General features: G+C 58.2%; 5 protein-coding genes across 5 annotated transcripts; 4 read left to right on the top strand and 1 right to left on the bottom strand.

Annotated features, from left to right (window-relative positions):
• Nucleotides 1-23: 23 nt before the first annotated feature.
• Nucleotides 24-3,947, top strand: SPF1 (putative cation-transporting ATPase 1; the record flags this gene model as incomplete). The annotated part of the gene is made up of 2 exons (XM_066771860.1): nucleotides 24-3,448; nucleotides 3,500-3,947. The coding sequence occupies 2 exons, from the start codon at nucleotides 24-26 to the stop codon at nucleotides 3,945-3,947; spliced, it is 3,873 nt and encodes a 1,290-aa protein (XP_066637139.1).
• A 905-nt stretch (nucleotides 3,948-4,852) lies between these two features.
• On the top strand, nucleotides 4,853-6,919 carry SLS55_000348 (uncharacterized protein; the record flags this gene model as incomplete). The annotated part of the gene is made up of 2 exons (XM_066771859.1): nucleotides 4,853-5,060; nucleotides 5,280-6,919. 2 exons carry the CDS (start codon nucleotides 4,853-4,855, stop codon nucleotides 6,917-6,919), a joined length of 1,848 nt encoding a protein of 615 aa, XP_066637138.1.
• Nucleotides 6,920-7,628: 709 nt separating this feature from the next.
• MDH1 (Malate dehydrogenase, cytoplasmic) lies at nucleotides 7,629-8,948 on the bottom strand (the record flags this gene model as incomplete). Its single annotated transcript, XM_066771858.1, has 6 exons — nucleotides 7,629-8,219; nucleotides 8,272-8,366; nucleotides 8,422-8,530; nucleotides 8,588-8,628; nucleotides 8,683-8,800; nucleotides 8,883-8,948. The coding sequence occupies 6 exons, from the start codon at nucleotides 8,946-8,948 to the stop codon at nucleotides 7,629-7,631; spliced, it is 1,020 nt and encodes a 339-aa protein (XP_066637137.1).
• A 494-nt stretch (nucleotides 8,949-9,442) lies between these two features.
• On the top strand, nucleotides 9,443-10,378 carry SLS55_000346 (uncharacterized protein; the record flags this gene model as incomplete). The annotated part of the gene is made up of 1 exon (XM_066771857.1): nucleotides 9,443-10,378. The coding sequence occupies one exon, from the start codon at nucleotides 9,443-9,445 to the stop codon at nucleotides 10,376-10,378; it is 936 nt and encodes a 311-aa protein (XP_066637136.1).
• A 745-nt stretch (nucleotides 10,379-11,123) lies between these two features.
• On the top strand, nucleotides 11,124-12,976 carry CAT2 (Carnitine O-acetyltransferase mitochondrial; the record flags this gene model as incomplete). The annotated part of the gene is made up of 2 exons (XM_066771856.1): nucleotides 11,124-11,852; nucleotides 11,903-12,976. The coding sequence occupies 2 exons, from the start codon at nucleotides 11,124-11,126 to the stop codon at nucleotides 12,974-12,976; spliced, it is 1,803 nt and encodes a 600-aa protein (XP_066637135.1).
• Between the last annotated feature and the right edge of the window lie 281 nt (nucleotides 12,977-13,257).

Raw genomic sequence — 13,257 nt, 5'->3', positions numbered from 1 at the left:
CCCCAGGCCACGCCGCTCCCAAGATGCCTCTCGTCGACAACGACCAGATCCAGGCGGCCACCCTGCACAATCCGCTGCCGCTTTCGCTACACCTCTACGTCTGGCCCTTCCTCATCGTCTGGCCACTCTTCCTCTCCGTCTACCTGTCGCCCTCGCAGTACGAGAAGCACATCCAGTCCTCCGAATGGACCTTTGTCTGGTGCGGCTCCATCATCACCGCCCAGTCGCTCGTTTGGCTCAGCACCCACTGGAGCGTTGACCTGAAGGCCCTCTTCACCGCGACCAAGGCCAAGGATGTCCGCAGCGCCACCCTCATCAAAGTCCAACCCATTGCCAATGCCGGCGCGGCTGAGATCTGCCCGCTGAAGCGCGACAACGTTGGCGGCAAGCAGAACCTCTCCTTCCTCTTCCAGAAGCGCCGATTCCTCTACCATGCCGAGCAGAATTCGTTCGCGACTCTGACGTACTCAATCGATGCCGAGCCAAAGCCCGTCATCAGCACCTTCCAAGGCTCGCGTGGCCTAACCAGTCCCGCCGAGGTGCAGCGCATCCACGAGCACTATGGCGACAACTCGTTCGATATCCCCGTCCCCACCTTTGTCGAGCTGTTCAAAGAGCACGCCGTTGCACCGTTCTTCGTCTTCCAGATCTTCTGTGTTGGCTTGTGGATGCTGGACGAATACTGGTACTACTCGCTGTTCACCCTGTTCATGCTTGTCGCCTTCGAGAGCACCGTTGTGTGGCAGCGACAGCGCACGTTGAACGAGTTCCGTGGCATGAGCATCAAGCCGTACGACGTTTGGGTGTTCCGGGAGAACAAGTGGCAGGAGATCCAGAGCGACAAGCTGCTGCCTGGTGATCTCGTCTCTGTTGAGCGCACCAAGGAAGACAGTGGCGTGGCATGCGACATGATTCTGGTTGAAGGTACGGCTATCGTGAACGAGGCGATGCTGTCTGGAGAGAGCACGCCTGTCCTGAAGGATTCTATCCAGCTGCGCCCGGGAGACGCCCACATCGACCCCGAAGGCTTGGATAAAAACGCACTGCTGTGGGGTGGTACCAAGGTCCTCCAAGTGAGTCACGGAAATCCTAGCGAGGATGCTGCCGATGCCATCCCCCGCCTTGCCTCGGGCGTTCCTCCGCCACCGGACAAGGGTGCCGTCGCCATTGTAGTCAAGACGGGTTTCGAAACAAGTCAGGGTAGTCTTGTGCGGACCATGATCTACTCGACCGAGCGCGTCTCTGCCAACAACGTTGAGGCCTTGCTGTTCATCCTCTTCCTGCTCATCTTCGCCATTGCCGCGTCCTGGTACGTCTGGCAAGAGGGCGTCGCCAGGGACCGTAAGCGATCGAAGCTGCTGTTGGACTGCGTCCTCATCATCACTAGCGTGGTTCCTCCGGAGCTCCCTATGGAGCTAAGTCTGGCCGTCAACACAAGTCTTGCTGCCCTCAGCAAGTACGCCATATTCTGCACCGAGCCTTTCCGCATTCCGTTTGCCGGCCGCGTTGATGTCGCATGCTTCGACAAGACTGGCACCCTGACCGGTGAAGACCTCGTCGTTGACGGCATTGCTGGCCTGACTCTCGGACAGCCAGAGGCTAAGGCCGAGGCCGATGGCGCTCAGACCCAGCTGGTGCCGGTCAACCAGATCGGTCCCGATTCTACTTTGGTCCTCGCCACAGCCCATGCTCTCGTCAAGCTTGACGAAGGAGATATCGTTGGCGAGCCCATGGAGAAGGCTACTCTGCAAGCTCTCGGGTGGGTGCTTGGTAAACAGGATACTCTCACCAACAAACTCGGCCGTACGAGCATCGCGGAATTGGTTCAAATCAAACGCCGTTTCCAATTTTCCTCGGCCCTCAAGAGGCAGAGCTCCGTCGCCACCGTTTTAGCCACGAATCCGAAGACCGGAAAGAAGGCGAAGCACACTTTTGTTGGCGTGAAGGGAGCTCCGGAGACAATCCGTAACATGCTGGTCAACACCCCACCCAAGTATGAGGAAACCTACAAGCACTTCACCAGAAACGGCGGCCGTGTGCTCGCTTTGGCATACAAGCGCCTTTCCAACGAAGACGAAATCAGCCAGAAGAGGATCAACGACCTGAAACGCGAGGAGGTTGAATGCGATCTTCACTTTGCTGGCTTCCTAGTCCTCCAGTGCCCACTCAAAGATGACGCAAAGAAGGCCGTTCAAATGCTCAATGAGAGCAGCCATCGCGTGGTCATGATTACCGGCGATAACCCTCTCACAGCTGTCCACGTGGCTCGTCAAGTGGAGATTGTTGACAGGGACTGCTGGATTTTGGATGCTCCGGAGAACGACGACTCAGGCAAGAATCTTGTTTGGAGAAGCATCGACGACAAGATCAGCATCCCGGTCGACCCCACTCAAGACCTTTCCCAGGAGATTCTCAGCACAAAGGACGTCTGCGTTACAGGATATGCCCTCAGCAAGTTCAGGGACCAGAAAGCATGGCATCAGCTCCTCCGCCATACATGGGTCTACGCACGTGTTTCCCCTAAGCAGAAGGAAGAAATCCTTCTTGGACTAAAGGACGCTGGTTACACCACTCTCATGTGTGGCGATGGCACGAACGATGTTGGTGCACTGAAGCAAGCTCATATCGGTGTCGCTCTTCTCAATGGTACGAAGAACGACCTAGACAAAATTGCGGAGCATTTCAGGACGACGAAGATGAAGGAGGTGTACGAAAAACAGGTTTCCCTCATGCAGCGCTTCAACCAGCCTACTCCTCCAGTGCCGCCTATGATTGCGCATCTGTACCCTCCTGGACCATCGAACCCGCATTATGAAAAGGCGATGAAGCGTGAGCAAGACAAGAAGATCAGCAAGGGCATCATGGCTGCCGAGGAGGCTGCGAAGGCAAACGGAGTCAGTGCGCCAGCCTCGGGCACCGTCGCGGCGGCGCCGGATGAGACTCCTTCGCAGAGAAACCAGCGTCTAGCTCAGGAGAAGGCTCAGAGCCTGGCGGACCGGTTGCAGATGTCCATGATGGAAAACGAGCTGGATGATAGCGAGCCGCCAACGATCAAGCTCGGCGATGCGTCTGTTGCCGCCCCCTTTACCAGCAAGCTCGCCAATGTCATTGCCATCCCCAATATCATCCGCCAGGGACGCTGCACCCTTGTTGCTACGATCCAAATGTACAAGATCCTGGCCCTCAACTGTCTCATCAGCGCATACAGCTTGAGCGTGCTCTACCTGGACGGGATCAAATTCGGCGACGGGCAGGTCACCATCAGCGGTATGATGATGAGCGTCTGCTTCCTTTCCATCTCTCGGGCCAAGCCTGTCGAGGCGCTTTCCAAAGAGCGCCCGCAGCACAACATCTTCAACATCTACATCATCGGCTCTGTCCTCGGGCAATTTGCCATCCACATTGTCACTCTCATCTACATCTCCCAATATGTGCAGCGCACGGAGCCGTAAGTGTCCTCTCTCCGACGTCGTGATGGCGAATGCTAATTTGGCTACAGTAAGAGCGACGACGTGGACCTGGAGGGCGAGTTTGAACCGTCTCTCCTGAACAGTGCCATCTACCTCCTGCAACTCATCCAGCAGATCTCGACATTCGCGATCAACTACCAGGGTCGGCCGTTCCGGGAATCGATCCGCGAGAACAAGGGCATGTACTACGGTCTCGTCGGCGTGGCGTTTGTTGCCTTCTCTTGTGCGACGGAGTTCATTCCCGAGATCAACGAGAAGCTGCGCTTGGTGCCCTTCACGACCGAGTTCAAGGCTACGATGACCGTGGTCATGATCATCGACTACGTCGGCTGCTTCGTCATTGAAAAGACGCTGAAGTTCTTTTTCAGCGACTACAAACCCAAGGACATTGCCGTACGCAGGAAGGACCAGATTGAGAGGGAGGAGGCCAGGAAGAAGCTAGAGGCCGAAGAGGCTGAGAGGAAGAAGGAGCAGTAGAGGGCATGTGCTGGGTGCTGGATTTGTTGTAGATTAGTAATAGACGATAGAGGAGCGAATCCTCGTTGTGCGTGGCGTAACCCTGTTCATACACAAGAGGTGTCTCCGGCAAGTGCGGGCCCAAGGTATCACATTTGCGAAGCTAAGCCAAGCAGCTACAGGCATTCATCGTTTCCGGGATTTCTCGTGCAGCCCTTGCGGGTCCGGTCGTCCGGCCCTGAGTTTGCTGGTGATGGTACGATAAATGGCTCGACGGAGAGGCGATGCCGCGTCAAGAGGGTCGTCGCTTTTCACTTTATGGCGGCGCGGTCCGATGCTGCGGGTGACACAAATGGCACACTTGGCAAGCTGTCTGAACGAGGAGTGGATGGATAGCAACCATCCTCACTTGACCGAGAGCTGGCGTGATAGCCCGGGACCCGGCGGCGTGGGCCACGGCAACGGAGATCTCGAGCTATGACGAGAAAGGCAGGTCGAGATCTGGATGGTCTGAGAGGCGTCTTGGCCGCGCCTTCTGCTGGAGCCGACAAAGCCAAGCTTCAGGGTTGCTTGGCTAATCACTGAGGGCAGCGTCGACGACGAACGAGCATCTAGAAGACCTACTGCGGCGAGATGCAGTGTCTGCTGGGCGGGCGCGTACGAGGGCTCGCGAAAGAGCAAAGGCCGTCACGGCGCTGTGCCGCTCGAAACGCCGGCGAGAGGCCGCACAGCCTTTAACTGGCGAAACTAGCGGAGATGAGGGGTGGAGCTGCCATTGCTGTACGGGGCATGCTTGCCCAGGACAGCATGCGAGACCGGCAGCGCATGCCCTCTCCGCCTGCGCCCGCTTCTCCACACCCTCCTTTTTAAAGCTCGAGCTTGGTCGTGATTAACCGCCCGTCCGTCCATCCGTCCGTCTATCCACGATGCTTGGCTCCCACCTCCTCGTGCTGCTGGCTGCCGCCGCCAGCGCCTCGCCCCTGCGCGCCCGCTCCGAGTACCAGGTCAAGGAGCACTTCAACGTTCCTCGCAGCTGGTCGCGTGTCGGCCGTGCCCCCTCGGAGCATGTCGTCAACCTCCAGATCGGTTTGAAGCAGGCCCGCTTTGCCGAGCTCGAGAGGCATCTCTACGAAGGTCCGTTTGTGATCCAGCCCACCTAGAAACATTACCCTTTCCCTCCCCTGCTAGTCGAAGCGAGTACTTGGACGTGGTATCGGTCCGAAGTCTATACAAGAAACATCAAGGCGCAGACTTCAGCTCCCCATGTCGGGAGGGTGCACCATCCCCTTATGCGAGCTGAACGGGGGGATTCTCTTTCGTCGCCAACTGTTGTCCAGTTCTGATATAATGTAGTCTCGGACCCCAGGCACGAGCGCTATGGCCAACATTTGACCGCTGACGACGTCAACGATCTTGTTACGCCCGCTGATGACACCTTGGACCTCGTTCATGAATGGCTCGAGGACAATGGCATTGCGAAGTCCCACTTGGAATACAGTCCTGCAAAGGACTGGATCAAGGTCTCACTACCCATCGATCATGTCGAAGCTCTCTTGGACACCGAGTACTCGGTCTATCAGCACGCGACTGGCGGCCACATTGTCCGCACTCCCTCCTGGTCTCTGCCTCGCCATCTTCATAACCACGTCGAGACTATCCAGCCCACAAACTCGTTCTTTCGCGCAGCGCCCCGTAGAAGCAACGCTAGACCCATCATCGAGGACATATTGCAGCCGCTTGCTCACGAGAAGTTCATCAGCAACCAGGCCTCCTCGGATGCCGGCGCCTCTGACGTGTCTGCCGTCTGCAACACGACTTTCGTAACCCCGCAATGCCTGCGCACCTACTACGGCACCGTGGACTATGTTCCTCAGGTCCCTGGCAAGAACAAGATTGGACTCGCAAACTATCTCAACGAGACCAGCAAGCGGACCGACGTCAAGCTCTTCCTGCAGCAGTTTCGCCCCGATGCCGCCTCTGCCGCCAACAACTTCACAATCGAAGTCATCAACGGAGGCGACAACACTCAGACTCCCAACACAGCCGAGCAGAATGCCGACGGGAAGAACATGGAAGGCAACCTTGATGCCGAGACGATCCTGGGCATAGGCTACCCTACTCCCCTCATCGCTTACAACACCGGCGGCTCGCCCCCCTTCCAACCCGATGCCAACACGGACACCAACACCAACGAGCCGTACCTCGATTGGGTGCAGCACGTCCTCGGACAATCAGACGTGCCTCAGGTGGTATCCACCAGCTACGGCGACGACGAGCAAACGGTCCCTCCCTCGTACGCACACACCGTCTGCAACATGTTCGCCCAGCTCGGCGCGCGCGGCGTCTCCCTCCTCTTCGCCTCCGGCGACGCGGGCGTCGGCGACGAAGGCGCCTGCATCAGCAACAACGGCACGGACGCCGCCACGTTCCTGCCGTCGTTCCCCGACGGCTGTCCCTACGTGACGTCCGTCGGCGCCACCACGGGCTTCTCGCCCGAGACGGCGGCCTACGACGTCCTCGGATCCGGCAGCGTCTTCACGTCCGGCGGTGGATTCAGCAACTACTTTGCCCAACCATCGTACCAAGCTGAGGCCGTGCAGAACTACTCCGCCGCGTCCCTCGCTGACGGCGCTTACGCCGGGCTGTACAACGCCTCCGGTCGCGCGTACCCGGACATTGCGGCCCAGGGCCAAAAGTTCGTCGTCACCTGGGAGGGCAGCAACATCCGTCTCGACGGCACGTCTGCGTCGACTCCTCTCGCGTCGGCCATCATCTCGCTCGTCAACGACGCCCTCATCGCCGCCGGCAAGAGCCCTCTCGGATTCTTGAACCCCTGGCTCTACCAGGGCGGCTGGAAGGCTTTCAACGATGTCACCAACGGCAGTGCGGCCGGCTGTGGTGTCGAAGGGTTCGTGGCTGCGGAGGGATGGGATCCCGTCACTGGCTTCGGCACTCCCAACTTCCCCGCTATCCTGGAGAGTCTGGGCCTGTGAAAACCTGCGTGTGAATGAGGTGCGCTTTGCATGACGAAAAGAACATGGTAGTATGGTGGCTGTGGGTCGTACAGTCCCCGCTAGTAATACGGCGTGTAAACGAGGGAAAATGCGGGGTGAAGACGTTCCGTTGCGGCGAGTGGTCGTTTGCCGAGATGAAACCTCTTGGTAGACTGTTTACGAATTCTATCAGCATTATTACATCGACCGAAACACACTTCCCTACATTAACGAGAGCTGCAAATCAACATCTTAGGTCACACTTCAGCAGGTTTCGCCTTGTCAATAGGGTTGTCCCAATTCAACCTTGCTATACTAATCGCGGAAGAGAAAAAAGCTCACAGCATCGGGGCGCTCTATTGACGGTCAAATTAAGCATTGCACTAGCCCGAACGCAGGTACGTGGTGCAGCATGCGCTAGCGCCTTGATACTCGGTGATTTAGATGCGTGTAATAAACTGAGTCATTATCCTGTCACTACGACGCAGATTGCAGGGCAGATCAACAAACACTGGATACGCGGATACAAGGGAATCTACATGCAAGAGGTCTTTTTAGCCAGAGGGTAAAAACCCGGGCGCAAAAGAAGAGGATTTGTCCCAAACGCGCACGCTTCCGTGTCCAACTAATCACGATTCCCACCAGACTACAGCCTAGTTTTCATGCTCTCCTCGCCAAATCTCTTTTTTCCATCCTGTCGTAAAGTCATCTAAGGGTTCTGCTTGGCGAACTCGACACCCTTCTTGATGTTCTTGGCCAGGTCCTGGACGCAGACCTCGAGGAGCTTCTGCTCGTAGGCGGTGACGTCACCAATGGGAAGGATCTTCTCAACACCGTTGGGGCCGAGCTCAACGTTGGAGGCAAAGAAGTCACAACCCTGGTCCTTGTAAAGCGGGCTGTCGACGAAGGTAGGCTCGATGACGCCCTTCTCACCCTGGGCAGCGCGGAGCAGAGACTCGGCGAAACGGGCACCAGCCATGGCCATGGACAGAGTGGCGGAACCAGCACCGCTCTTGGCCTGGACAACCTCGTCACCGCCGAACTGGACGCGCCTGACGTACTCGTCGAGCTCCGCGCCCTCGAGCTTGTGGCCGGACTGGGAAAGCAGAGGGACGATGGTAGCACCCGAGTGGCCGCCAATGACGGTGATGTTCTCGTTGGCCGGGTCGGAGCCCTTCAGCTGCGAGATGAAGCGCGAGGCACGGACGACATCGAGGGTAGTGACACCGAAGAGGCGCTTGGGGTTGTACACGCCCTTGGACTTGAAAACCTCGGCGGTAATGGGGACGGTGGAGTTAACCTGGTCCTGGGTCAACAGATGAGATCAGAAGAGGGGGTCGCAAGAGGCATACCGGGTTAGAGATGATCAGGACGTTGGCGTTGGGGGCGGCGTCGGCGGTGGCCTTGGCGAGGTCACGGACAATGGAGGCGTTGGTGTTGAAGAGGTCTGTAGTCGATCAGTACGGCTACGATCAGTGATTGTTGAGAGAGATTATCCAGACCATCACGGGTCATGCCAGGCTTGCGGGGGACACCAGCGGGGATGAGGACGATCTCAGAGCCCTCAAGGCACTCGCGGAGGCCGGAGGGAGTAGGGTCGTAGCCCTTGACCTGAAATATGGGTGAGCGGCGGGCTCAATGGCAGAGGAAATACGGGCAGCGACATACATTGCTCTTGGTGTTGATGTGGCCGACGTCGGCAGCAACACCTGCAGCAGGGCGTTAGCAGAAGGCAGGTCGTCGGCAGAGGATGCGGTACGTACCGGGACCGCCGCGGATGTCGTACAGCGCCAGCTCAGAGACGCGCGGGTTGAGCTTGAGCAGCAGCGACAGAGGCTGGCCAATGCCGCCGGCAGCGCCGAGGACGGTGACCTTGGAGTTCTACAACAAGGACGTCAGCAATGGATGCGGGACGCGGGCGGCGCGGACGAGGGCGCGGCGAAGCATTTTGGAGCTTGCGTACCTGCCTGGCGGAGATGGAGAAGGCCCTCCGCTGGGCGGCGCCGAAGACCTGACGAGCAGCGAACATGTTGATGGATGCGGGTGGGAGGTGGAGGCGGGAGAGCGCGATGGAGAGAGTGGGTGGGTGGATGGAGACGACGGGTGTGAGGAAGTTCTGTTGGCGTGTCGGCACGGAAAGCTTGCGCCCAGCTTGGCGCCGCACAATTCTCGGGACATCCGGCTGGCCGCTGGGTAGTGCCCGGTATGCTCCTTCCTTGCCCCAGACCACCCCGGCTGCCAGGCCACAAGGCCCTGCTCCTGCGCGACGAGGTGACGCTGTTGTCCGGTCGTTTCCGACCCCAATCCGGCCATGCGGCGCTTCGAGTGCGCCCACAGAAGCAATGCTGTACGAGCCGAACATCGCCAGAGTCCCGCCTCCATGGCTGCGTCTGGAGCTGACGCGGGTGCGTCTCACGCTGCAGCAATCATGACGTCTCCAACCCGACCCGTGTCTTGAAAAGGCGCGTTGCTCCTGCCGTTGCGCGCTGCGTCCCATCAAACCGTCCCTTTCCCCGCATCGCCATGACCGTGGACCACGAGAACGACCTTCTCTTGATTACCTGCGCGTCTGGGAAGCAGGCGTCGCGTCTTCTTGCTCTGCTGCACAACAAGTGGAAGCGCCTCCGCCTTGTCGTTAATTCGCCCTCGTCAGAGCAGCGCCTGAAGCAACAGTACCCCGGCGCCGACGTCACTCGGGCCAGCCTGGAGAATGTCGACGAGGCTCGACGCATCATGGCCGGAGTGGCCACCGTCTGCCACATCGGGCCCTCGTTCCACCCGCACGAGACGGAGATGGGCTATTTCATGATCGATGCAGCTGTCGAAGAGGCCAGGCATGGCACGTTCAAGCACTTTGTATACTCATCCGTGCTTAACACGCAGCTGCGCAAGATGATGAACCACGACTGCAAACGCTACGTCGAGGAGTATCTCATGGAGTCGGGTCTGAACTACACAATCCTCCAGCCCACTCACTTCATGGACAATTTCCCCGTGGCGCAGCTGCTGTCGCAGCCGGAGCCGGTGTACCGAGCCAACTGGAATACAAGCATACCCTTCTCCTTCATTGCGCTGCAGGACTTGGCCGAGGCTGCAGCAACAGTGATTGAGGAGAGGGATAAGCACTACCTGGCGCAGTATCCGCTCAGCTCCACTCGGGCGATTTCTTACGACGAGGTCATCCAGACGGTGGGCCAGGCAATCGGCAAGAACGTACGAGTTGAAACGAGGCCGGTGACCGAAGCTGCCGATGCCCTCCTAACCATGCTGTTTGGTGGTGCGGACAAAGCCCATCCCCGAACGCGGGACATTGCGCAGCGGATGATCCTGTTCTACAACTACCACGGCCTCAAGGGCAACCCGAACGTGCTCGAATGGCTGATCGGGCGGAAGCCGACGGCCCACGCGGAGTGGGTGCGTGCCCAGGTGCAGAATGCGGAGAGCCGCAAGACTGGCTGAGAAGGGGGCGCGTGGCCTGGATGATTACGGCCGTAGTTTGTGGTCTTCTTCCCGTGGTGTCTTGTGTTCTTATCAGATGGGCTGGGAGCACGGGCCGCCCGGGCGTTGCGTCACCCCTTCACATGTCGGGGCCCCGGTCTGGGGAAGCCCGTCGTAGATAGCAACACCAAGAGGTAAATATAGGCTGGTGGCCATTGCTCCGAGCCTCAGAGTGCTGGCTAGTAGGCGACTAGTCGTCAAGGAAGCGTTGCAGGCAGCGCAGCAGCTGGCAAACCGTGTGCGCGTGCCAGCCTCGGCCAATCAGACGAACCGACCTGGACCTCGGCTCCTGCCCCAGGTCCAACGCGCAACAGCTCCCCGCCGATCCCCGAACGGCCAGCTTTGCCAGTTCCCGCCGACCGAGGAAGTAGACGCTCAGAGGTAAATATTCGCACCTGGTGCCTCTTGTCTTGCCATCCCCCTGCCTGCCACCCAGCCCAAGTCCCCTAACCCAAGAGGCATGTTGAATGCACTGAGCCGGTCTCGCGCCTCTGCATCCCTCCTCCGCTCGCAGATTAAGCCCGCGACACCGTCTCTTAGCAAGGTACTCCCTCGCCCCGGCTTGCTCCCCGCTGCCGTGCAACCGCGAGCTCGCTAACCCCGCGCCGCAGTTCGTGCCCATGGCTCCCGCGCGGAAGCAGTCCTCCTTGCCTGCTGGTATGCCCACTCGTCCTTTCGTGCTCCCTCATAACCTCTTGCTCACGGCATGGCTCGCATAGGCTACAGGGAGGATATCAGCAAAGGCCGCATGCTCCGCTTCGAGGAGTCTTTGCCGCGCTTGCCTGTTCCTACCCTCGACGAGACCGCAAAGCGGTACTTGAAATCCGTACACCCCTTGCTCAACACCACCGAGTACGAGGACACAAAGAAGGCTGTTGAGGATTTCGTCCAGCCTGGTGGCGTGGGTGAAACACTCCAAAAACGTTTGGTTGCCAGGCGCGAGGACTCGAACGTCAAGAACTGGATATACGAGTGGTGGAACGATGCCGCCTATCTGGCTTACCGGGACCCCGTTGTGCCGTACGTGAGCTACTTCTATTCCCATCGCGACGACCGCAAGCGCCGGGATCCTTCGAAGCGTGCCGCTGCCATCACGACCGCCGTGCTTGAGTTCAAGAGGCTCGTTGATACCAAGGAGCTGGAGCCCGAGTACATGAAGAAGCTGCCCATCGCCATGTCCAGCTACGAGTACATGTTCAACTGCAGCCGGATCCCCGCAAAGCCCGCCGACTACGCTCAGAAGTACGATCACGCCCAGAACAAGCATATCGTCGTTGTCCGCAAGAATCAATTCTTCAAGGTCGATCACGAGGTCGACGGTAGGCAGCTCACCACCGCCGAGCTGGAGCAGACGTTCAAGAGAATATACGAGAAGGCCGAGAAAGCGCCCGCTGTCGGCCTCTACACCAGCCAGAACCGGGATGTGTGGGCTGAGGTATGTTGGATTCCAGCAACACATCGACTAGACAAAACTAACCAGGTTAGGTCCGCGAGCGTCTCATTGCCGCACACCCTTCCAACGAAGGTGTTCTCAAGACCATTGAGTCCGCCGCTTTCGTTGTTTGCCTTGACGACGCCTCGCCTGTAACCCTCGAGGAGCGCGCGCGTCAATACTGGCACGGCGATGGTTCCAACCGCTGGTTCGACAAACCGCTTCAGTTCATTGTCAATGAGAACGGCACTTCTGGCTTCATGGGTGAACACAGCATGATGGATGGCACGCCCACGCATCGCCTGAACGACCACATCAACATGCTCATTACTACGAACGCGCTGCCCTTCGACGACCCATCTGTTCGCTCCAACTTGCCCGAGCCCGTCCCTCTCGGCTTCAAGCTCAACACTCGCCTGCAGCAGGACATCAGCGACGCGCAGAAGCACTTTGATGGCCAAATCGGCGCGCATGAGCTCCGTGTGCAGGCGTACCAGGGTTATGGTAAAGGACTGATCAAGAAGTTCAAGTGCTCGCCAGACGCATACGTGCAGATGCTCATCCAACTTGCCTATCACAAGTTCTACGGCAAGAACAGGCCAACCTACGAATCCGCCGCTACGCGTCGCTTCCAGCAAGGCCGCACTGAGACCTGCCGCACCGTGTCGGATGAGAGTGTGGCCTTCTGCTCGGCCATGGCCGATCACTCGGTTTCGCCTGAGAAGTGCCGCGAGCTCTTCCGTGCCGCTCTCGACGCGCACGTCAAGTACATTACCGATGCCAGCGATGGCCGCGGTGTTGATCGTCACCTGTTTGGCTTGAAGAAGTGCCTGCAGCCCGGTGAGGACGTGCCGTCCATCTACAACGACCCGACCTTTGCCTACTCGTCGCACTGGTTCATTTCCAGCTCTCAGCTCAGCTCCGAGTATTTCAATGGCTACGGCTGGAGCCAGGTCGTCGACGATGGCTGGGGAATCGCCTACATGATCAACGAGAACAGCATCCAGTTCAACGTTGTTTCCAAGAACTTGGGCTCGGAGCGCATGTCCTTCTACCTCAACGAGGCCGCTGGCGACATCAGGGACCTTATGCTTCCTTCTCTGGAGGCACCCAAGGCGAAGTTGTAAAAATGTACTACTTTAGATGCGGTCTCTAGTTCGTCGATGGATCATGTTTTGTATTTGTTTGGCATAGAATATGTCCATCTCAGAATCGGCTAACGAATGGTTGGTGGGTGGTCTCGATCTGTCAGAGTAGAAGGATTATCATCAAAGTCACGTTCTGAGGCGACCAGGGCATGGCTTAATACGTCATCACGTTTTTGTTTTTTCCTGCATGGTGCGGATAGATAAGAATCTACACGCTTTTTGTATGGCCTCGAATCGCAAAAGATTTCTACGAATTTCCG

Source organism: Diplodia seriata (genome assembly GCF_021436955.1).
Source record: "Diplodia seriata strain FDS-637 chromosome Unknown scaffold_1, whole genome shotgun sequence".
Taxonomy (NCBI): domain Eukaryota; kingdom Fungi; phylum Ascomycota; class Dothideomycetes; order Botryosphaeriales; family Botryosphaeriaceae; genus Diplodia; species Diplodia seriata.
This window is presented reverse-complemented; position numbering and strand designations above follow the sequence as displayed.